The sequence below is a fragment of the Macrosteles quadrilineatus genome, unplaced genomic scaffold (assembly GCF_028750875.1).
Source record: "Macrosteles quadrilineatus isolate MER2022 unplaced genomic scaffold, UCM_ALF_1.0 Scaffold_2__2_contigs__length_208266976, whole genome shotgun sequence".
Classification (NCBI taxonomy): Eukaryota; Metazoa; Arthropoda; class Insecta; order Hemiptera; family Cicadellidae; genus Macrosteles; species Macrosteles quadrilineatus.
In genome coordinates this window covers 134,879,292-134,904,594 of record NW_026542595.1, presented here as the reverse complement: position 1 = coordinate 134,904,594, position 25,303 = coordinate 134,879,292, and the positions used below count along the sequence as shown (strand labels likewise).

General features: G+C 32.9%; 1 protein-coding gene across 1 annotated transcript in view; it reads left to right on the top strand.

Moving 5' to 3' along the window:
- Positions 1–258: 258 nt before the first annotated feature.
- Positions 259–25,303, top strand: part of LOC128984924 (uncharacterized) — a 29,869-nt gene continuing 4,824 nt past the window's right edge. The window contains exon 1 of the mRNA XM_054404293.1: positions 259–346. Within this exon, the coding sequence (XP_054260268.1) occupies positions 259–346 (88 nt within the window). The remainder of the gene's footprint in view (positions 347–25,303) is intronic.

The following is a 25,303-nucleotide window of genomic DNA, read 5'->3' as shown; positions in this document are numbered from 1 at the left end:
TGTAGTCTTGTTAGTGACTAAGGCTGACATATTCCTTAGACACAGCTGTTAATTAATAGCCCATACAGCTAATGACAACTAAGGGACCTACAGTTTATAGTGGAATCCGAACCACATTTTTTGCCTTAGTATTAAAGATACATCCCAAAGTGGAAGTCAATAAGAAAATATCCTCATCAAACCACCAAGGGCCTCACTTAGGCTGGAGCTACATCTGGTGGAATTGTATTCCAGTTATTGACGCAGGTTGGGTGACGCATGCGCCGCATTGGAGACGCGCCATCGCCCTCAGTATCCATCCGGTCCAGAAACAGCTTCCATCGTCCACTGGATACCATCGCACCAGGTAACGTCTAGGTAGAGGAAGTACGGGAGTCGTAGGTTGTAGTAGCTAAGGGCTTAGAGTTGTGTCTGGAGTAATACTACTAGGTGTTGTGTTGTTGTTGCGTGGGCTGTGAGTGGGTTGGGCGAGATGTTTGGGATGTAAATATGTTATGGTTTTGTTATTGAGATTTAAAATGGGTGGTGAAGATCACGAAAAATGTTTTGGGATATAAACACGTATGGAGCTCCGTGAAAAGAGCGTTTTCATAAGATGGAATCGATAAGGCTGGGGAAATCGTCTTTGTTATTTGTCATGGTGATACGATGGGTGAGATGAGCATAGGGATTTTACAATGGCATGGGGATAGACAAAATTGCACACGAATATTAATTAAAATCAATACGTCTAAGAAGAGGTTTAAAAATGAGGTTGAGTTAAATCGTAGAATTGGGAACATTTAAATATACGTGAAAAAGCATGTAAACATGTTCTTAAAGCCGTCCATGTATTTTTTGTGTTGTTTGTGTGTGTTGGCTACAGAATAAATACATGGCATTTTCTCTATAGTAATACCTGATATTTTATGTAAAACATAGCTTTATTTTCTATAATCAACCATCAATTAATTTGCGTCGACATGTCTAGCCAATTTTCAAACACTGAACAGTAGAATTTAGTATTGAACAACAGAATAAAATGAGAGTTATCTCGTCATTCATTGACCTTGCGGACTCTTAACTTTGCTACAAACTTACATTTAACAAGGTTGAATCAGTCATTGAGAGAGTTATTTGACCATTTTATACGTTTATATACATTTGTCTAAAGAAAATTCCCTTAAATTAACTTCAATAGACTACTATTAAAATAATTATATCAATATAAAATCAAATATACTTGAATGTAGATACATTCTAATAGCTAAAATATTTACTGTTGGATTATAAAGGCAAATGTTGCATATACTTAATCTCACTGTAAATAATATAAACACAGTGGAACCTTCCTAAAGATATTGTCATGTTATTAACTTGTAAATTGATGTTTACTTTGTCATACAAAGATAAAAAACACATCGAAGCTAATACTGAATTATACAATTAATTTTGTAGGTTTTTCATGGATTGATCTAAAAGGTTGACCTACAAGCAACCAATTTTAATATGTTCAAGGAAAATATCGATTTCACTATTGCTGATAATTAGTGAACGGACAGAAAACCCACACTTAAACCAACGCGCGTTCAAACCACTAAACCAAAAATATATTTAATGGCGTGAAAATGAAACCAGTCTCCATTAATGTTTTGTCAACAAGGCCGAAACTTTGACCGCTAAACTGTGGGCTTGATTGAGCTGTAGTTGATAGTTTGACCACACAAATCAAACTACTCGTTTCTGATGTTTATTCAAAGTGTTAAAAATTAATCGTACTTAAACAATAATGAATTAAAAAATCACTATCGTGATATTTCAAATTATTTTGAATATGAATTGTGTTTAAATTGAGCTGTTCAGTTGTGAGTGAATTGTGAAGATAATAAACGGTATCAGCATTCTGACTCATACTTTCTCCCATAAGTTTGTCAACAACCTTTATCATGTGTAAGCGGTGAGAGTAAATATACGGAAATGGGATTAGTACAATTTTGTTCAGAATTTAAAGGACTACATACTAAATTTTTATCAAAATCGTTCGGGCCATTTTTGTGAAAATCCGATATTTCAGTTATTTTATGGGGTTTTTATGGGAAAATAACATAATTTACAATAACTATTGAACCGTAATTTTTACAGAAATGGGATTTCTACCATTTTGTTCAGAATATAAAGGACTATAACATACCAAATTTTTATAAAAATCGTTCAGGCCGTTTTTGGGAAAATCCTATTTTTCCGTTATTTTATGGGGTTTTATGGGAAAATCCCCATTAAAAATCAAAATTTCAAAAAAAAATAAGAAAAAACGCCTGGAGATACCATGGATTAGAACCTACATACCAAATTTAATCGAAATCGGACCACAGGTGTAGTCCCTAGCTCTGTAGACATCCGGACACACAGACACACACACACACACACACACACACCACTTCGAAAACCACTTTTTTGGGTCCAGGGGAACACAAAATGAATATATCCACTCAAAACTCTAACTCGAAAATTTTGACGAAAACAATACTTTGATATACCATGGTATAGGGAGGGAAAGTGAAAATTAGGCTATCCAATACAAAAAATATTTAAAATTACTACCTCTAGGTTTGGTCAGTTCAATCGGCTCTAGACCAAGTTTCAGCCTGTCATTGGGTTATTAATTAATGATACCGCCTACAGCAGTTCAATGTTGCGTTGAAACCAAACTGGTGTTCAGAAACCCCTTGGCAAGAAACAGTTCAGACATGTCAAGCTATAATTGAGGGGATGAAAACAGAGCGAACCCCCACCTCAAGTTTGACCTCCTATAGGTGTATTCTGTCAAAACCTTTTGATGTATTATATTACTTTGTTATCAATTTAGTTTCGAGTCAAGTTTCTTACGCTAATTAATTGTCAAATATGTGGAGAGCAGCTGTCATAAATACAAACGTGTAATTGTAGACATAAACAGATATATTTAAAATAAATATGTAATAGTTTTGTTTTAACTGTTTTAACCTAGTCATAGTCATACTACACCACTTACCAACGTATCCTCAAAATAATAGGGTTACCTTATAAAATTTAATAATAAATACCAAATACTGTATATTTAAAACTAGTACTAACAAAATTAAAACTACTATCCTACGAATTAAGAAAATCAACCAGGAAATTTATTCAGAGAAAAGATATATATATTGTACTATAGGTTGGAGCTGAACATTTCGTATCTATGATAATTTGCTCTCAGTTCTTGCTCTGGACGTGGTTAAATTAGTTTACTGACAAAATGTGCTTTAATTACAGATTTGTTCAATTACTAAAATTTTTTAACCACACCAACTGAAAGGCGAACTTATAACTATTGACTCCTTCATATTACATATTCTATCTCAGGTATAAAAAAAATCCTTATATATAATACGTGAAGGCGATTTCTAGAAAACACTACTCCTCCGTTAATAATGGACGGGTTTTTACAAACGACGTGTCAAAATAAAGTATTTTTTGTGTAGACGCCCCCTTTCACCAATTCATGTAGTAAAAATCCTCGGGCTTTGCCCCACAGGCTATTAAAGTTGGATTTTCTCCCATAAGATTAACATGGGGGAATCTAAATATTTGATTGGAAACTTTGTCCCCACTAATTTGAGAGAACGGTTGGGCGTAGAAACTTGGTAGAGGTGTCCAAAGAAAGGTCTTGGTCTGTAGATGAGTTATCAAAAGAAAAACTAAGCAAAATCCCTTAGGACTCTGCCCCAGAAGCCTTAAAAGATCCCTCCACAGAGTTGTTTACATTTTGGCCACGTGGATAATACTTTTTAATGGAACAGCTGTTCATTTTTAAATTGTATTTCAAACAACACACATTTATTGGGAGTTGAATTCTACCAAATAAGTATTTGCAATGTTATTTTCTGATTTTAAAATTGATTTTCTTCTTTATCATGCCATGTTTTGCAATATAACGTTCCATTACGAAATCAGTGGAAAATCCTTTCATCACAGCAATTCTTAAATTATTTCTTATTGAACTATCTTATATCTATTGTACGGGTTGGTGTGTGCCTTTTTCGCCATACATTTTATCATATTATTCTACAAAATATCAAATATTTATGTAGAAAAATATCTGCTCTTATTGTGTCTAATAAAATCCAAACTTAGAAACATTGCCTAAAATGGTACCTATCTTGACAAATTATTTGCACCTGCCTATATTACGGACTTTGGCGCACTGAATTTGTAACATTATTGAAAATAACACGACATTTTGGCTGTAAAATATGGTACAAAGAGAAAATACAATTTAAGCAGCTACTGTCATGACAGAAAGGTCATATTCCTTTTAAACTAGATCACATAATTCTTTGACTGGGACGGGTGGCGTCGTCCTGTAATCCAGCTACTAGGAGGTCACGAATTGTGGATATTTATGGGAATGCACTGTGGATGCGATACTCCCTGGTGTGGATTAACGTCCGCACGAGTGAGTACTACGACTACCCGCAGTGCTATCCTGATAATTATACCAATTCATAAATACCAATGCAAAAAAAAATTTGGTTCCAATTCAACTATAAACTGTAGGTCCCTTGGTTGCCATTCGCTGTATGGGCTATTAATTAACAGCTGTATCCAAGGAATGTCGGCCTTAGTCACTAACAAGACTTCAAGATCGTGCCACTCATCCTACACTCATCTCCATTCATACTTGGCTTACCTACTATGAATGGTCGCCATAAAAACGTATTAAAGTATTAAAGTATTTATCATATACGTTGATTAACAATATGTAAACGTCAATATATACGTAACAGCCATTTTACAGTATTTTTGCTTTTTGGAAATGTCCCATTGCTATGTCATTTGCATTATTTGTTGCCAATGAAGCCGTCAAGACCATATAAATGAGGAGGCCCCTAACAGTTCAAGAATAAAAGCCAACTTTACTTAATGTATTCCACTACACCTAACATTCCGTAGAGAGATTATATTGACAACTTTATGTTATTGAGAAGGCCGAGACAACTAACTGACATCCCCCATGTCAAGGAATTCCAGCTTTATCAGTAGCCCCATAGTCAATTTCTCAAAACTATGCTAGAGGGTTCATTCATTGGCACAGTACGATATGAACTGACGCGACGTGATGAAGGAAAGTCAAACTTACACTGTAACGGATATAACTCCCTTTGAAGTTAGAACGTGTCTTCTCAACAAACATATATTTTTTCTCAAACACTGATGAAGTCGCGGAAGTGTTTAACTACAAGATCCACCAATACGATTTAAATACTATTTAAAGGTTCTACCAAAGGAAGAGATACCATATAACATACTAATAATAACTCCGATGACGTACAGGATAGGAAATATTTTAATCATTGAATGAACAACCAAATTTGGCAACTAACGCAATATTGTTATTTTTTTACACTTATTACTCTTTGAACAATGTTAAATGCTCAAAATATGTATATTTCACCCAATTTATCGCAGTTAGATGGTGATTTATAAGATTTTATGGCAGTGGTGGTATAGAATAGGGGCTGCTATTTGAAAGAAATAGTCACCCCCTACCCCCTACCCTGTTATGGGGGTTAAAAAATATTTTTGATGTAAAAAACTGCAAAACCTTTGTTAACAATTATTTTCACAAACAGAATATTTCTGTTTATTTCGGTTTTAAAATACAGATTTTCCTACAGTTACCTAACAATGTACATGTTCTCTCACTGATTTGAGAAAGCAAAGTGACCAATTCGCTCATCAGTGAGACAATGTTAACATTGTCTCACTCTAATTACTTTGTCTCACTCCAGATTTGCAACGTGAAGGCACGAAATAGTGAGCGCGTAACATGCAGGCAACGTCGTATGCGCGCTAAGGCCGGTATTACACTATCATAGTTCTATGACATATTATATTATCAAATATATGATAATATGTTCTCTCAAGGAGAACATATTATCATAGTTCAAAACCATTATAATAGTTGGTACATTACACTGTAATAATTTTCATCAAAGACATATGATAATAGATATATGTCATATAACTATGAGAGTGTAATACGGGCCTAAATACGTTGGCAGCACTGGCTGTAAATAAGCTGGTCAACTGTTGTACTGTTGTATTTGTCACTTCACGTTAAATGTTATATTAAAAGTTCACTTCTGTGTAAAAATAGGTTATGTTTCTTCGCCAATTTATTTGTTTTATGGTAACTGTAGGAAAAGTATAATGTGCAACTCGAGTTCAAAGTACAATTGCCTCACTCGAGAAACCATTCCTCACTCGCCTACGGCTCGTGAGTAAGGATTTCTCTCGAGTGAGTCAATTGCTCACTTTTCTCACTAGTTGCACAAATAACTATTGTTTCATACTTAATTTATTACACACTGTATAGACTAAATCAGTTAAAGCCTTTTAGAGAATAGCAAAAAAATTTATAAAATCAATTTATGTATGTTTATACATTTCTAGAAAGTGAATAGGCAGATTATTTTAATAAAAAGTCCGTTAATTTAAAAATATTTTTATGAAACTATGCGTTATCACCAATTAATAATTATAAAGACAACGCTAAATTTGATCACCCCTGAATCAGGGTTTTAAAAGAATAAAACAAAAGTATATTTTACGATTGTGAAACTCTTGGTTTATATTTTATAGCTAAAAACATTAAAGATTGTTAATTAACCCTCTAAAACCACATATGCAAAAGTAGTGAGAAAACCATACATCCTAAAATTTAGCTTTAAACATTGTTATTACATTACATGTATTTACACCAATCAGACATTATACTGGATGGATAGAACATTTAAATTTTGTTATACCATTGTTAATGAATAATTTACTAAATAAACTTTATTAGGATAACAAGAATCTTTCTTATGTGCCGGAATTGTTCAGGAATATATCAACAATATTTTCAATCAAAAATATTGACAGCCTACAATTATTATAAAAATTTACCAATTTTACTTTCAATTTTATTATTTCGCAAATTAAGCTCAGGTGCAATTAAAATTTATAAATTATACTCATGACATGCTAACATTGTGCTAACACATTGTGTTAGCTTATGCATTTTTTGATTAAAATAATTTTTAGAATAATAAGGGGAAATATTCCTACCTGAAAAAGCTTGCCCACCAATCTGTTACTAAGGGTTTTCAGGAAACATCTAAAGAAATAGAACATTTTCATGGTTTTTACGCTATTGCAATTAAATGAAATTGTTAAAAAAAAGACGACTCACCACGTGCCGTAAAAGACTAAGAGGATTTCTTAGGCTAGTGAAACTGAGTTAAATCGGGCTCAATCCAACCCTTAAAGGCTTGGTCGTCCGTGATATTACCCACGTGATCCTCTCCTTTAATGTGATCACGTTCCGAATTACTTATTTATTTTACTGTTAAAACTTTTGAAAATAGGTTGGAATTTTAATGCAACATAAATTCGATTCAGGGGTTATTTTCAAGTTATTGTGGTGAGGATGTATAAATATATCCTTAACAATTTTCTTACATGTGTATAAAGTGCTCAAGAATGGTTTATAATTTTATTTTAAAAGTTCTTAAAGAGATTTATTTCTTTTTAAATCCTGTGACCCTAAGGTCACAGTGTGACCCTAAGGTGATTATTACTGCAGTTTAATGTATGTTTACTATTTCAACAATATGTCGGTCAAGTATTGATCAAGAATGTATGTATCCTTTTTAAAATAATTTAGTGTTGATTCTAATATTTTGGACCTAATTAATTTTTTTGCATAATTTAAGAGGATAACGTAATTGCAAATATAAACACGATTTTAAGACACTATTTTGCATGAACTATTTCTATATACATATTGAAGGTTTGATTTTGTTGAATATATTTCACAAACACAAGCTGAACTAAACCATGATTGGTTAATGAAAGCCTACCCAACTGGTAATTTCCCATATACAATACCCCCGGCTATAATCACAGTCATCATTTAACTTTGGTACATTCGCAAGCCCCATATTGAATAGGTCAACAACATTACGTATTTTATGTAACCAAATCATAGTCTCTTTTAAATTTGGTTCTTCCTTCTTAACTTTTTACCTTACATTTGCCAGTCCACCCAGGACTTGGCACTGTGTTGAGTCCAGCCAAACAAAGTGTAAGCCGGTAATTGTGAGCCGTACTAATAAAATTTGAATAGTGTGCATTCGAATACAAAAATCAATGCTGTGGGTTTGTGGCTCGTTGCGTACTAAGTAACTAAGTACCCGGTTCACCTCAAAGCAATGATTAATTTCATCTCATAAAAGTTCAAAATCAAGGGTGTTAATGCATTGGTGTAATATGTTGCAACCAAATAATGATGACCGGATTTGTTTTGGGCCGCTTAAGATTTCTTAGTAAGTAGAGGGTAAATAGGATACGGTACTTCTTTCTCGAGCCTGGACTCTAAATCTGACAACCCCCAATGGATTTCAGCTGTTAGTATTATTCAATTGAAATTTTCATAGTTTATATTGAGTAATACCGGTACTGAGTATCTAATATTGAGTACCTACTTCTATGTATACTCGTCTAATTGAAAAATATAAAGCTTATGTTTATATAATCACTATATGTTTCAGTTTGTGTCTTAATTTTTTAAGATTTTGTGTCTTAATAGTTTAAAAAAAAGTTAAGGTCTAGGAAGAAATATCAATCCCCGTAAATGGAACTATGAGAAACAACACTCTCATATTACACAACAAACAACAACAAGTACATAATGCAAAATTTCACCCTCCATGTGATTATACACTAAGTTAAGAATTATTAAAGTGCAAACGTTGAGTGTAATTCACGGAAAATGAGAATTTAATAAGATACCACAATGCGTTATTGGTTTCCATGTATATAATTGATAATATTGACACTTAAAAAAACCGTAAACAACAGCAAATATTACTTGCAGATATTTCAATATTACAAAATAATTCAGATTTTCGGTGTATCCACCAACTTAATCGAATAGCGGAACAAATACAATATGACAGAAGTTATGAAAATTAATAATTTGATTACAATCGTTACATGAAATGAGATTCGTGATAATTGCATTTTCAAATGAGACAGAACAAACAGATAAATGTAATAAAACTATTTTAATGAAAAAATAAACGTGTCCAATATCCGTTGATTACAGAGGAAATTAAAGTACTTATTTTAATTTAGTAGCTGGTTTTAATCAACGTAAGTTTCCATCATCCATAAAACCTTTTGTAATGATTTCAGTTATGTGTTAAATCCCAAATTGATTAGTTTACTAAATTAGTCAGTTTAGCATAAATTTAAACTATGAGATCATTATTATTTCGATATAAAACTGAAGCGATGACAAAATAATGTCACTCAATATTATTGGTTTCTTATCTTATCAATCCAATTTCAACAAATTACATTGAAAATTGCATTACATTTAAAATAAAAATCAATAGTTGGACAAACATTTTAAGGCTTGTAGATTTTGTGTATTAGATGTTTTATTGGTTTTTATTTATTCAGCCAAAACTAACTTACTATGTCTGTATTCATACACACGTGATTAACATAAGAAATTCTGATCGCGTAGAATGGATTAATGATTTGTTTATTTGCTTCGGAAGCATATAAACAACATTAAACAGCACGTGGAAAATACCTTTTACAAAGATTAGCATTTCCTAGTAATACTTTTTACTAACGTACAATTGGATGTCTCAAACAGAACATCAACTAATTTAACTGACTGATTATCTTGTTTTTGATTAGCTTGTCTCTAAAATAGATTGCGGCAAGTAACCCAAAACGTCACCAAGTAATTTCACCAGTTCAACGATGACCAAAGAAACACAACTAGACGGTATTCTGTGTCTTTCTAATCCGTCATTTGGTCCTTTACCCTTCCTTGTTAATTCCATTCATTGATCATATCAGATCCGAAAAACGGACAAATACTGTGTTTAAAACGTACGAGTCTTTATTGTTAACTTCAAAGTGAATTGATATGTCCCTTTTAAAAAAGCTTTAATTAATGTACGTTATAAATTAGGCGCCAGAGGAAGCAGTGTAAGAAACGTAATTCTGACTGATAATCATGCTAAACTAATTGGAATAATACTTGTTCGACTCCCACGGTTACGTAACAAAATACGCAGTATGAAAACCATTCTAAATTAATTAAACGTTACGTGACTAATACAATCTACAATGTTTGAGTAAAACATTAACTTATACGTAGCTTGAGTGGAGTGTTTGAGAGGAGATAAAGCATTGTAAAAGAATTATCGGTAAAAAGTGATTAAATTTGTGAAAACTTATAAAACACAGCTAGTATAATTTTTTTATTCATTTTCTATTCGAAAATATTGTTATTTTTAACTCAAAAAGTATTTGCATGCTAACAGTGTTTACTTGATTAAAAACAAAAAATTCAAATACATGATCATTAGTGTTTACTTGTATAATATGTTAAACTAAAATATTCTTGAAGATGTTTACTAGCTAGTACATCAATTTAACTCTCTGAATATAGGGATATTCTGATACTATCAATCCGTTTGAATACTATAGGCGTATTCACATACTAATAAAAACTCAATTGGTTTGAACACAGACTTAAGCTAGATTCCACGAGTAGCTAATGGATTTACAAGCAAGTCTGATTGGACTGGTTGAGTAAATGATGAGATGGAGACTCGGGCATGTCACAAGGGACTGTGAACTCTGGGGTAGGATAATTTATACGTCGAGTAGATTCTGCAAGCTCAGCTATCTGTTATATTTCACTTACATATAATTAATTTACTCATGCACACATAGGGACTTCCCGGAATAATAATACCTGTACATCATTTTAAATTATTTCCATATAAGCACGTTGTAATAAATAATTATATTACAGTGGTACCTCGATAACAAATCACCCTTGATAACGAGTGTAATTTTTAAATCCCCTAGAATTTGTTTTACCCCTAATCGCATGTTATTGCAAACCTCGAAAAGAAGTTGACCTTGATAACAGGTCTTATTTTATAATCCCCATGAGAGTCTTGTTATTAGGGTTGTACTGTATTTTTACAGTGTATAAAATGCAGAAATCGTTTATTTAAGCTTGGCAAAAATTAAGTTTTGTATGACATTTTGTATATTTTTTACGTAGAATAGTCTATAGGTGAGCATATGTTTTTAAAAGTTCAAAAACATCTTTTTCCAAATTTTTTGTTTCATGCTAAATGTATTTGTTTGTTTTGAATTATACTTGTACTGAAATAAAGTATTCATTCATACCTAAATTTAGTAAGTGAATGAAAAAACACATAATTTGAAAACTGTTAGGTAAATGAAACACTTTTGTTGGCAATAGGTTGTTAAATATATTTACCAATTTTACAATGTTAAAATACATACTCTTTTACTGTGAAAATTATGTTGTCATAAATAACATTCCTTAATCATAAACTGGGTGTTTACCTAAAAAAAAACTTTTCTCTCTATACAATATAAGAAATAGGTCAACAACATCCAAAGAAAAGAATTATTCATAATGAACATAGTCTGAGGTCATAAAGAGCTTTATATCCAACGCTTGCGGAGGAAAATACTTTTCTTTGTCCTTTTAGAGAATATTAAAACCGAGTTGTTTCTTTTTGTTCATATATTCATTTCATTATAAAAGAAATGAACTTTGAAGTTTTACTAGCATATTTTGCCTTAATTATGATTTTAACTTATTTTATAATTGAAAATACAGTAAACATATGATCATAAACAATGTACACCTTACTAAACGTATTGTATACGTATTGTATGTTGGTTACCATTAGACTGTACAAGTACTTTCACAAAGCATATATACAATTTTTGTTTAAACAGACTAATACGATGAAATATTAAAAGCCATATTTACAGTAAAAAAACATTAAAAGGTGTTGAAACATTAGGAACTGTATTCTTTGCTGCAAAAAGCTCACTCCATACCGGTATTCAACTTTTAACTAAATATTTGGTAAATATCTAAAATGATGAACATTGAAATGCCGGTTTGAGGCATTATTACATATCTAAACTCTGTTAATCGTTGGCAGTATGCAATATCCATTCATTTAGGACAGAAATCACAAGCTACTACCTACACTGGCCTTGCTCAAAAGTACGAGGTGTTGACTTAAAGTAAAATAATCATTTTAACTCTTAAAAAAAATATACAACCATAATTTCTGTAAAGTTTTAGAATCAAAAGTTATTGCAACACTTGTGACGAGGGTTCTACCCGGTCAATTCAAGATGGCGGCTAAACATGCTAATGTTTGTATACATACCTTTATGGTACAAGTTCTTAACATTCTAAAACTAATTTGTTTCCAATGATTGTGTGCTTGTTGTGCTCTTAACATATCAGAGCTTGTAGTAGGTGGAGCAAAAAAAAAAATTTTTAGCTTTTAAATAGCATAAAAAAGACTAATTTACGGATATTAAAAATGATTTTGTAAATACCTAAAGAAAAAAATATGAAGTTTCAGTTCAGCCAGTGCATAGTTTGGATCTGTGTGAATATTTCACATTTTGTTTCAACTCGATAAACACTTTAATAATGCCAGCAGGTTCTTTTTAGTAGGACCATGTATACGTGGTAAACAGCCTGTGGGTGGAACCTTCTAGGGTGAAGTAGGATTGGTTGGTTGCTATACAAAGTTGCTAAAATCCAGCATTAAAACTTAAATCGTCACTTAGATTTCTACAACACAATTATTCCTTATATGATTCCATTAAAAGATTTTATTTTCAAATCTTATAAAACGACGAAAGACTAATGGAGGGTGATCGATACCACTTTAAGCGTTCAAGCAACTTATTGTAATCAAGGAAGAGAAAGTGTTCTCCTAAAAGCTTCTAAATGAAAAGCAGTTGATTACATTGCTCAGCCGAGGCGCTAGAAGTTAGCCTGTTTGAATCTCCTTTCTGAAATAATGAATTGTTTTAGTTAAATAAAGGTGTAATGAATTCAAACAAAAGGAATCTTAGATTTTGGGTATTAGGTTGGGAGTTTAGGTAATGTTTGACTTAGTTAGAAATATGTTCTAATGTTTTATACGAAAATAATAAGTTATTGTTATGCAAACAAATAAATAAAGAGTTTAGGTTAGCACGAAACTATGAACCTAATTCTCTATTTAATGTTTTTGACTATACCAATATGGTTTTCGGTCAAAGAACCATAACTTAAATATTAAAATGTTGTAAAAAGTATAGTTTATAAGACTCCTCTGAACAGCGTTGCTTCTTGCAACAGGTAAAGAATATATTACGATGCCCAATATATTTTCTTTGCCATTTTCTAGAAAAATAGTATACTGAAGTCAAAATCTAAGGAACGAATAAGCCACTACAACTTACCAATATTTTTCTGATTGCATAATATTAGGTTATCTATCTTTATGTAAATAGGCAAGCATGTTTCTTGAAAACCTTTTTTCTCTGCTCGTGTGCATCGCAGGGAAAATCTACGTGTACTGTAAGAATAGTTATTTGTGTAACTAGTGGTGAAAGTGGCACTTTGCTGCACACGAGAGCAATGTTTACGCACGAGCCGCAGGCGAGTGTGGAATGATCTCGAGTGCAGCAAAGGCCTTTTTCACTCGTGTTACACATTATATTTTTCCTACAGTCACTATAAAGCATATAAATAATTAGTCTTTCAAACACTATGCAACATGTTTTTAGGTTCAGCTGGCAACACAAATGGTGCCCTAGAGAAAGTAGTACCCGCGGTCCATATCACTCCGCTATTTTTCCTCGGCAAGAAATGTGCTCCGCGTTTTGAGAATATAGTTCCGTATGTTTTTGTAATTTGAAGTGGTTTCCGCGCCTAAAAAAAATGCTTAAAAGGTATTTTCTTGTTTATTAAGGTCGTAGGAAGGTTTTAAAAACGTTTAAAAGAAAAGCCCAGAAAGTTCAGAAATACCGAAACTATAAACACGAAATGACAGGTTAAATCGTAGTTATAATAGTCAATCAGCTGCTCATAGTATAATTATCTTTAAGTGTTGCCAAACTATTTCCAAGCGTACACGGATTACGTGCATAATGGAACCACGCTGTTTTGTGTTGTTTCGTTGGAATCCTGATGTGCGGCAAAGTATAAACCGTACGGCAAAGTATAAACCGTACGGCAAAGTATAAATATGCAGCAATTAGCAGCTTTCTGTACTATAAACAGTACAAGGAAGCCAACTTTGTCGGGTGACTGTAGGAAAAGATATTTTCCTGTAGCTGTGCAAAATCCCATCATAAATTAAAATAGGCTAAAAAATGAGTTTAAAATAAAAAAATAAATTCATGGGCCTTATGGGTTTCCATGCTGGTGATGAAATAAAAACGAAATATAAACATAAAATCAAAACAAGCGTTTTTGCCACATTTAGATAATTAACAAATTTATTTGTGAAATTAATAATCTAAGAAGATACGTATTTCTTATTATATAAATAGGGCACCAGTATTGCAAAGTAGTCGGCGTGGATTGGTTGATATAAAGATGAGATAGGAGTTCTGGGACTAGAAGAGTTAATTAAATCTGACCCACTACTAGGTTCAAGCTGATCTTGGAAGCACTTCGATGACAGATTTCGACTCGAGAGGTGTTTTTTAATCTTTTCGCCATTGCAGTCTTGCTGACTTAATACGTATTCCTGTGACACTTTCAATCATAGTCATCTTAGTTAATATGATAAATGGATTTAAATTATATAATAAGTAGGTAGTGCGTAGGTGACATCCCAGTGTAAATTTACATGGCTTAAGCTGGGTTTTCCTAGACGCGGAGTCGGCCAGCGGAGAGCGGACAACGGAGAGCGGAATTGAAATTAACATGGCATTCCGCTCCGCTGCTAGGAAAACAGTAACATTAAATTACCTAAGACAAGCTGAGTCCGCTCTCCGTTGTCCGCTCTCCGCTGGCCGACTCCGCGTCTAGGAAAACCCAGCTTTTGGTAATATCAACCTTCCAGCTTAGCTGTTAAATGGTTAAAGTACTACTCTAAAATCTAGAAGGTCTCTTGTTTAAACTCAGTATTCTTGATGTATTGACCTTGATCATTGCGCTTTTAATATATTATGTCCTAGCCATAATTAGCAACTTATTTTAAGATAAAGGTCCATTTTTATACAGTAACTAGCTGGCCCGACAGACGTCGTCCTGTCATAATGTGATTTTATGTCAAATGCTCGTTCATTTTCAAGATGAGCTCGTTCGCATGGCTCAGTCACGTCCTGGTTGAAGTTCGTTCGCTACGCTCACTCACCTTTTGGTAGCAAATTAGCTGTTGTCATAAATTAAAAAAAAAAATAATGCTGCACCCTGTTGGTAAACCTATTAAATTTTTAATGCTATTGATCATCATAGAATCAAATTCTTTAGTTGAACCAGCTGTTAAGATTCTTTAATTCCATTTAAGAGTACTCATAAGGTTAACATGGGAAACTCCAGAGCCACTGGGGCGGAGCCCTTTTGACGGATCTGCACCAAACTTCACACAAACCATCCTTGAATAATGCTTAATAATACCTGAAAGTTTCATTACAATCTGTCGTGCGGTTTCGGAGTCCATAAAGGACAAACAAACAAACATACATACATTGGATTTTATATATATAGATAAAACTACCCAGATCACCTCACTACATGTACTCAAATATACGTATTATTATTTCGCTTAAAATGGAACCAAAAAGTATTTTACTGATTGGTGAAGTCATTAGATGATTATACGTCTTCATAATGGCATACAAAATCATATATTAAAAAAATTTTTAATATAAATAAAACTAGAAATACAACCACAGTAAAAATATATAAATCACTTATCATTAATAGATTTGTACATAGTGACTTTTTAAGGCATACCATCAAAAATTTCAAACCGTATGGTTTGCGATTTTTTTTGTGCAACTGCTACCGTAGTTCTAAATGTTAAGATTAGAAGGTGTTCAAAACAAATTTCATTATAGCTTTAACCAACAAAATTTCCTGTTTTTAAAATACTGTTTACGTATGTTCCACATTTAAATTCATGGGCGTAACAGTCTAATTCATAAATTGATATCATATTTAATGACATTTAAAGTATACTGTACTGTTACAAAACGTAAAAAAAGATTTGATTATTGAAACTAGTTCAAATCATGTTATAAACAAATCTCAAATTGGATTAATTTAAATCAGTCTGTGTAAGGTATAAAATAACCAAACACTCTAATGAAAATTGTGCTAAATTACTTTGTGATATTTGCATGCATTAGAGTAATTGTATCAGAGCCAAATCCTAATGCAGAGTTGACGGTTCGTATAATTGCATAATTAGTTCACGAGTAGGAGGACACGTCAAATAAATATGTCTAAGGTAGGAGACACAACGAAATAGTGCGTCCTTATTTGGCAAATAAACTACGAGAGAATTGATTTTGTCTTGCCACCAAAACTCTAGAGCATATTTGATAATATGTTGAACTATGCCAAGGATGTGTGAGACTGTGTAAGATATCTTACATACATAAATATGGATACGTTTTCATGTTCATAATGACAGAGGTTAACTATGTTTCAAAAGGCAATTTCAGATTATAATAATTAGTTCTTGGAACATCATTTGCACTTTGAGCGTGGTTGCACCACAGCCACTATGTTCTGAGGGGTATCAAGAATAAATAATCGAGATGCACTTCTTGGTACATAATTTGTATGACGAGAGTAGTTGTGTTAGAGCCAAGATTCTAAAGCTGACTTAGTCGTTTGCAAAATAAGGTCAAAGGTGTAGGAGGATCTGGCACATAATTAATACACTAAAATGATCAATATTACATATTTCGAATATTCGAATGATATAGCTAAGACCTATGCTAGTATTAAATTATTGGAACCCTTACATTTTCTGCTTAGCGTGGCCAATCTGGTCTCTGATACATATTTTTTAATGAAGATACAAATTCCACGTATGCATAAAAATTTGCTAGCTACCACAAACATGTTATAGCAATGTCAGACATAAATCGTACTATAGATACAGCAGCAATTACTACCTATCCAAAAGGGAAATAAACCAAAGTTACAAATAAATGTGTTAATATGTTACGGACCTAATAGCACATACAAGCCGTTAAGCATCACCACATGCTTAACTGCAGCAAAGAACTACACAGGCTGCAACGATGGTTTCTCTAGCGCAAAACGAAAAATCTTAAAATTGAAAGGTTCCCAGCAGGTAGTTATTGCTGGGCTATTGATTATATTTTTAAACATTCTGCAGAAATATATTTACATCGATACATTAAACAAAGTATCTTTTTATTATATATTTTTGCGACGGCTAATTTAAAAGAAAGTAGTAGTTTCCGATATTTAAATCTAAATAATTAATTAGTGTGCTTTGCTGATAAACACTGAACTTCTTGAAACTAGATTTTGAGTGCAATAAGCTAACATTTGATTAGATATGCGCTGCTTACTACAGTAGTACGTCACTATTTAGCCCATTGGATGGACCATATGTCGAGATCATGTTAGCGGTAACGTTTGTCGTATTCATGCATTGATGCTGAGCACATACCAGCGATGGACATTTGTTCTGCATATGTGAGATAACTGTTTCGCAATTGCACCCAACTAGAATTAATCCCAACCAGTGTATCATGTGGTTGTTTGCGAATTGTCGACATTATTCTATGTTTGTAGGGCAAGTAGCCACAAGCTCAAAGACTGTTACAAATGTAAAATTAAAGTTTTTATTGTTTGAATGTTGACATCTAATAATCTCGTTCAACTGTATAAAGGCTCAATTTTGGATTCTGAAAGTACAGGGTTTATCTCAATTTGGCGTTGTTTGTAAATATGAACAAACTTTTTTGTGTTGCCTGATTACACTTCAGATCTAATAATTTTAACACTAATTTTTTCTACGGAGTTTTAATCAGGTTGCGATTTAGTGTTTGGAAGTTTTCCAACATTATTAGTACAGAGGAAACCATACGTATATTTCTCAATTGTAATAGTTTTGACACTATTATTGCAATACAATTTCAAAAATCAAAATGAAAACTACAAACACTGCACATAGACATAAAATTGACAATGGTTTATTCGTGAAAATAATAAAACTATGTGGATACTTGATAAATAAATGAAATCAAACTCGGTTCATAGCAGGCTAAATTTACTAGATTTCAAGTCATCATACTCAATTGATTTTCAAAGAAAAACTCTATGGGATATGCTAATTATAAAAGAGTACGCTTAAAAATGCGACACATCTTTAAATACCTAAATGTTATAAACGTATGACGGAAACTGACTCCTGACCGACTGGAGACAGAAATCTTTCCCACCAGGTCTGGTGTACCTGGGGACTGGCCAATGGTGGAAAGTCCAGGCCATCTGGGGGCAGGCGATAGACTCCGTAATTCAGACTTTAAATCATACGTTATAAAATATAATATGTCAAACATCTACTAAAAAGTACAATCTTGTCTCTGATATATATTTTTTATAGAAGATTGTTTATACAAATTTCTTGGATGCAACAAACATGTGACAATGGAAATATTTCGTTTCTTTATTGACATGTTCATTCAAATAGATTTATTAGTTAAATACTGTATTCGCCTTCAGTTTAGATATCACCTTTAAAACACTCACTCTATTGTTAGATTAGTCGAAGGCCATCCCTCCCATTGTGTAAGTGGATTTAGAATGAGGAAGAAATTAAATTGCTAGTAGAATCTAAAAACTATTATCACGAGAGTATTTTGCAGTGGAATTGCGTTTTTTTGGCTTCTAGCTAACACAAAAGTGTTACAGCAATGTCAGACCTAAATCGTACTATAGATACTGCAGCAATTACTACTCATTCAAAAGGTACTGCAGCAAAGGACTACACAGGCTGTAACGATGGTTTCTCTAGCGCAAAACGAAAAATCTTAAAATTGAAAGGTTCCTAGCAGGTAGTTATTTCTGGGCTATTGATTATATTTTTAAACATTCTCCAGAAATATATTTACATCACTCCATAATACAAAGTATCTATTTATATTTATATATTTTTTCGACTGCTGATTTGAAAGAAAGTAGTAGTTTCAAATATCTAAATCTAAATAATTAAATCATGTGCTTTGCTGGCAATCACTAAACTTCTTGAAACTCACATTCAAATTAGCTTTTGAGTGCAATAAGCTAACATTTAATTAGATACGCTCTGCTTACTACAGTATACGTCACCATTTAGCCCATTGGATGGACCATATGTCGAGCTCATGTTAGCGGTAACGTTTGTCATATTCATGCATTGATGCTGAGCACATACCAGCGATGGACATTTGTTCTGCATATGTGAGATAACTCATGACCTGTTTCGCAATTGCACACAACTAGAATTAATCCCAACCAGTGTATCATGTGGTTGTTGGTGAATTGTCGACATTATTCCATGTTTGTAGGGCAAATAGTCACAAGCTCAATGACTGTTACAAATGTAAAATTTCGAGGGCAAAATGAAAATCCACCTTAATGGGATTATATTGTTTTAGTGAAGTTATATTTTATACTACTTTATCAAGAGGTAAATTTTACTATTTAAAGCAAATCTTTGTAAATCTGTATTAACCTGAAATTAATCAAAACTTGTTTTACAGAGTGTCCCGTAAGTAAAAAATGCGTATATCTGGTTAACGAAGGTATTTTGGAAAAAAAACATTATTCTTGATTTTATCTTTATTTTGACCATAGAACCATTTCCCTTAGTATGGCTGTTTCCTTGGCGGGTAACACCAACAACTGAGACATTACTTATCGTGTATACCTTATTTAAGCACGTCACTTGGAGCAAACAACATTCATTTTGTGTGAACAAATAATATTTTCAAAGCCATTATTTCTAATAGTTAAAATAATAAACTCTTCCCTGTTCTATGCGTAAATTAGTATACATGTTATAGGATATGTGTAAATCATGCATGGTGGAGAGACAATTCTGGTCTCGCTGCTGGCGTGGTGAGTGGTCGCTGCTGGCGTTGTATTTTTACAACGTGCCTACCCGGCGCCAGGAGCTAGCGTTGTACATATACAACGCTGTGTCATTGTTGTTTAACGTTTCCATGGATCAGCCAGCTCGTCACGAGCGTCCTATATTTCTTTGCAGCTCGTGGGGACGTACTTTTCTGACAATAAAAAATATAGTTTCCCAAAATCCCCACCAGGGTCGTTTAGAACAGGGCTTTGTCCCCACCTCTTTTCTGCTAGATAGCGACACTACTTTACCGACTGCAACCTGGGTAATGCTACTATCTATCAGAATCGCTTGGTACTATGTCCAAAGCCAGTTTTATTGCAGAACATTGCCATCCAGTATAACTACTGTTGTTTTTACTGTAATTCAGTGTGTCGGCAGCAATGTTTATGCAGCGACAAGCGTTAGTTCAGCTCCTGGCGCCGTCCCGGCATCTAGCGGTCAGCAGCGAACGTGTTAATAGTATATTTTCACTAGAATATAATTAACAGTATAATTCCAAAACTAAAAATACAAAGAACAGAAAATATTCTAAGGAGATATAGAGTTTTAAATAGGTTCAGCTGAAAGATTTAGAAGGGTAATATGGGGGGAGGGAAGGGATATTACTTGGGCCTGATCGTCGAACCTGAAAAGTTCTTTATTAATATCTGCTTTCCTCCAATATTTGAACAAAGAATATTCAAATATCTTGTAATTTATCATTCTAGATATTGTAAATTGGAGCTATTATGATCACAGTATATTACCTTCGAAAAGTCGATATTTGGTATGTCGAAACAGTTATCCTTTAGTAAAAGGACTAATTTTATACTAAAGCCAACCCGTGTAAATTTTAGCGGGTTCACACAATTGAGCTCATGTATTGTAGATGCCTAATGAAATAAAATAAAAGTTTTTAGACTGGAATAGAACTAGTGATCAATAATTAACTACATCTACCTTCTTTTGTTTCTTTTTGCAGACATTTATACAATCAAAATATTAAAAAAACGCGCAGTCAAATCCTTGCGGTCAAATCCAATCAATTATAATAATTTAGGTTGATATTACAAAACCCTGATAATCCTATAAGAACTGAAAAGAAGATGCTTCTAATAAGCTGACATAGAATGTCTCAGCAAGGATGGAGCATATTGCAGAATCCCTTCTAATCTTCCTATTGAAGCCAAATGTCAGCCCTCATTGATAAGTTTAGACTCCATCATTATTGGATCCTGCTTGATGTTGCTTAAAGGATATTACAGTTGTCTCTATAGAAACGATAATGATGAAACCAAATTCACTACGTATACTCAGAATCATTATGTATTAAGTTATTAGAGGCAAAATACGTCAGCTACCATAGAAATATGTTACTAGAAAAGTTAAAAGGTGTTATGACGTTCAAAAACAAGCGTATAGGTTTTTAAATTTTTTTAGTGACACATTGTATTTTTCATTACCTTTCTTAAAACTAACCAACCCAAAGAAATACAAATGTTTTACATTGTTCACCTTTATAAATAGGCTCCAAAAATGGTTACTATCTGATTTTGCCCCTTAACATGAAAATTCGTTACCGTTATTTATATGCATAAGCATTGCTCCAACACATTTATAATTTAAAATTAAGTTTTACAATATATTTGTTATACCTAATTCGTATACACGTAGAAAAAACAAATAGTGGAGTAAATGTAAAATACGACGTAACAAAATAATAAACTCAAGTTTATTCAAACTGCGGTATTGTAATTTTTTCGGGACGATTTGTCTCACAAACATGTGTCTACTTTATGGAATAGTAGGCATACATTATACTCGTATAGCTAATACAGCTAAATCTTTTCTCCTTTGGATTAAAGGAATCTTGTATTTACACCAGTTTTGGTTGCAGTAAGATGAAAATGTTTTTTACTCATTAGAAACAAATTGCTTCTCCGCCAAGTGATTCGTCGTCAAGTTCTCCTTTGGATAAAAGGAATCTTGTATTTACCCTAGTTTTGGCTGCAATAAGATGAAAATGTTTTTTTACTAATTAGAAACAAATTGCTTCTCAATCAAGAGATTCGTCGTCAAGTTCACTATCAAGGACCGTCCTCACGGCTGTATTGATCGTCACCTAAGCTACGGTGTAAGGTTATTGTTGCTGGCTCTACATTACAAACATACTTGACATTTACACGGCCCCTCTCATGCCCATATACCTTGTAAGAGTACCTTCAAGTATGGCATTTATAGCGATGAACGTACATCAAAACCCTTAGATTATCATTGAAGTTCGGTTTCAGTTAATAGCTTTACGGTATTAAATGCAAAATTGCTTTTGCTAAGTGACCAAAACTATATATAATATCCCCTCAGCAAACCTGCAGACAAAAAAAATTCATTTGTCTGATTTGTTTTTTACTTAAATATTTCCTTAAACTTGTCAAATTTATCCCTCATTTTAATAGCATTAGTTTTAACGGGTACTTTAGGTTTGTTTTACAAGAAAAGAACAAAGTGTTTTTTTCTCGTAAAACATTATAAGTATACTATGAAATAAGTACGTTTTTCCAGTTTGGTCAAAATATATCCAAAATTAAGCAAGATGCAGAAATTTACGTTTTCTCGTAAACAATAACATGGGAATTTTAAATGAACTATTTTTGGAGTTGTGTCCATTATTATTTTGGCCTCTAAGGTCATAAAAAAAAAAAAGTTAATCGTACAATTGTTCACTGCATGACCGATTTTTTAAATTAATAGTCCACCAGATTTACAACCCTAAACCTAACATGCACTAAGATACGAAACCATCTGAACCATAAATACACTGGAACGTGTGGTGAGTCCTGTAAAAACTACGTGCCTTCCATAACAATTAGAGTTATTTAATTTTGTATGTTGACCCCATAACCACTTAATAACCTTCAATCGCCTTCACTATTTTTCTGAGTCTGAACTAAGCTATACCAATCCAAATAACTTATTAATATAATTGTGTATTTTGCTCAGCGGTTTTGTGTCGTAATAGTCTTAGATGTTTTGGTGTGTTTTGCACAGTCACTGTTACAAAATGGAGTTTAGTAATTGTATTGTAAGCCCCTGCGTTATTCAAACTTAGTGGGTAACCTTTGTGGGGTCTTGATTCCGCTGAGAGTTGTAGTTGGACAATGAGGGTGTTAGAGCGTGAATCTTTTGGGTTTGTAAAGTGAAATCGCTGTTTCACCTCCAGTAAAATAAATGTTGTACATATGATTCCGCTTTGTTTTAGTTTTTCTATACAAAAATACGGGGGGGGGGGGATTTAAGGACATTGTCCATTTATAAAGTTACCAAAAGTTGTTGTAATTTCGTGTTTATTCAATAATTTCTTTGTGTAGTTTATGAATATTAGTAAATGATATCTGCTGTCACTAGATTTAAAATAAAATGTTTATTATTCATTGTTACTCTACAACACTCTAACTCAAAATTTTGGTTATTTTGTTACCCTAGCTATTTTTTTTGTAGAGCAATGAGCTATCTTCAGGGAGAGGTTCTTTGCCAGCCGATTTAATGAGTGGGGTTGTTTCTTATCAAAGCTTATTATGATATTGTATTCTCTTTATTTATATCTAGAGAGATGAGAGCGTGTCCCTACAATAATAAGTCAAGAGTTTATGCTGTAACAACCAAATATTTATTCAACAAATTTATTAAATCTAACATTCAGTCTTATTAAATAATTATCACAGTGATCTTTCTCACTAACAATTCACAAACATTAAAAATTCATAAATATTTAACTTGAAATTGAAAAAATCTACTTTAAATTATATCGCAAAATATTAATGACTCAACAATTCCCTAACTCGCAATAATGTAATCACTGAGAAAGAAATTTAAATTTTGCTAATTAAAAAAACCCCTAATCTGTAGTTTAATTTGCCAACTTTCAGCTCTTACCAACTCCAGCACAAAGCCGAGTGTAGTGTTTGCCGAATGTAGCTTTGAGGACTCTACTCTTCCAGCTAAAAAAAACCGAGTTAGCAAGAGAAGTCTTCTCTCTTTCAAAAATACCGCCCTGCCATGATACCGGAGTACGTACCGCGCAGAAAAAACTATATGACGTAATGTGATTGTTTATATCACATATTTACATGCATACAGGAGATACCCCCGATCGGCTATCAAAATCTACAACTCCCTTCCAAACCACCTAAGGAACCTTGACGGTACAGCGTTTAAGTCCGAGCTGAAGAACTTGCTCACAAATAGGCCCCTGTATAGTCTTGACGAGTTGTCAAATGATCCTTTGATGCCAGGTTGAGAAATAGACACGCTTACCACAGCCTAAGTTTCAAGTTCAAGTTTTTAAGTTTATGATACTTTGTAAAACAAGTTTTGTATATAGTAATTTTGTAAATATTAGTATAACGACGCAATCTATCCGATATACTTCGGTCAAAGATTAAGACAACAAGTATTCAAGTATTCAAGTAAGTAAGTTTTACTTCCTCTCACTCAATTCTCAAACCGGGCCGGGTGCCGATGTCTGTCAAATGTCATGTCCTGGAGGTTATGTTAGTGATGATTGTAAATAGACATCCGTATAAAGTTATTCTTAATATGAATTTAAGTAATCTTACAGTAATTAAAACAAATCACAGCTATAGGATAATTTAAATAAAAGAATGATTAGTCGGAGTCTAATTTAATTACGGCCTTTGATGAAAGTAAAAGTTGTATCGGCAGACGTTATGATATCGAAACGGTAAGTGTACGTATTGTAGGTTATCTCAACTTAGTCAATAATGAAATTTGACTTAAATCTGTTATTAATTAGAGAGGTATTTATTAGAATTTTAATTATTATTACCTTGAAATTGCAAAGCATCAAGAGGATCGGTGTTTATTGCAACTATACAACAACCTAGGCTATTTGGAATAACGTCTTTCATTGGTTATTGTTTGAGCCTATTAGAAAGCTTGATAGTAATCTAAATTTGGTTAATTGAGTAGGCCTATTATATTATTATTACGGCGGTAAATTTTGGTAACGTCGTAACTCTTGGTTGGAATGTTATATTGATAAAATAAAATGATTGTCTTGTCCAACCACAGTTTTTGGTATGACGACTAGTTTCGTTCCTTAGAACTTCATCAGGTCATTTTGTATGAAACCACATAATAAATTTTTTTATGTGCTATGTCAATAGATTTCTTAAAAACTGTCATAATCACAATAATTGAAACTTGTCATGTTGATAAAATAGTTTACACGGAATAAAAATTGATTAAACTGATTAAAA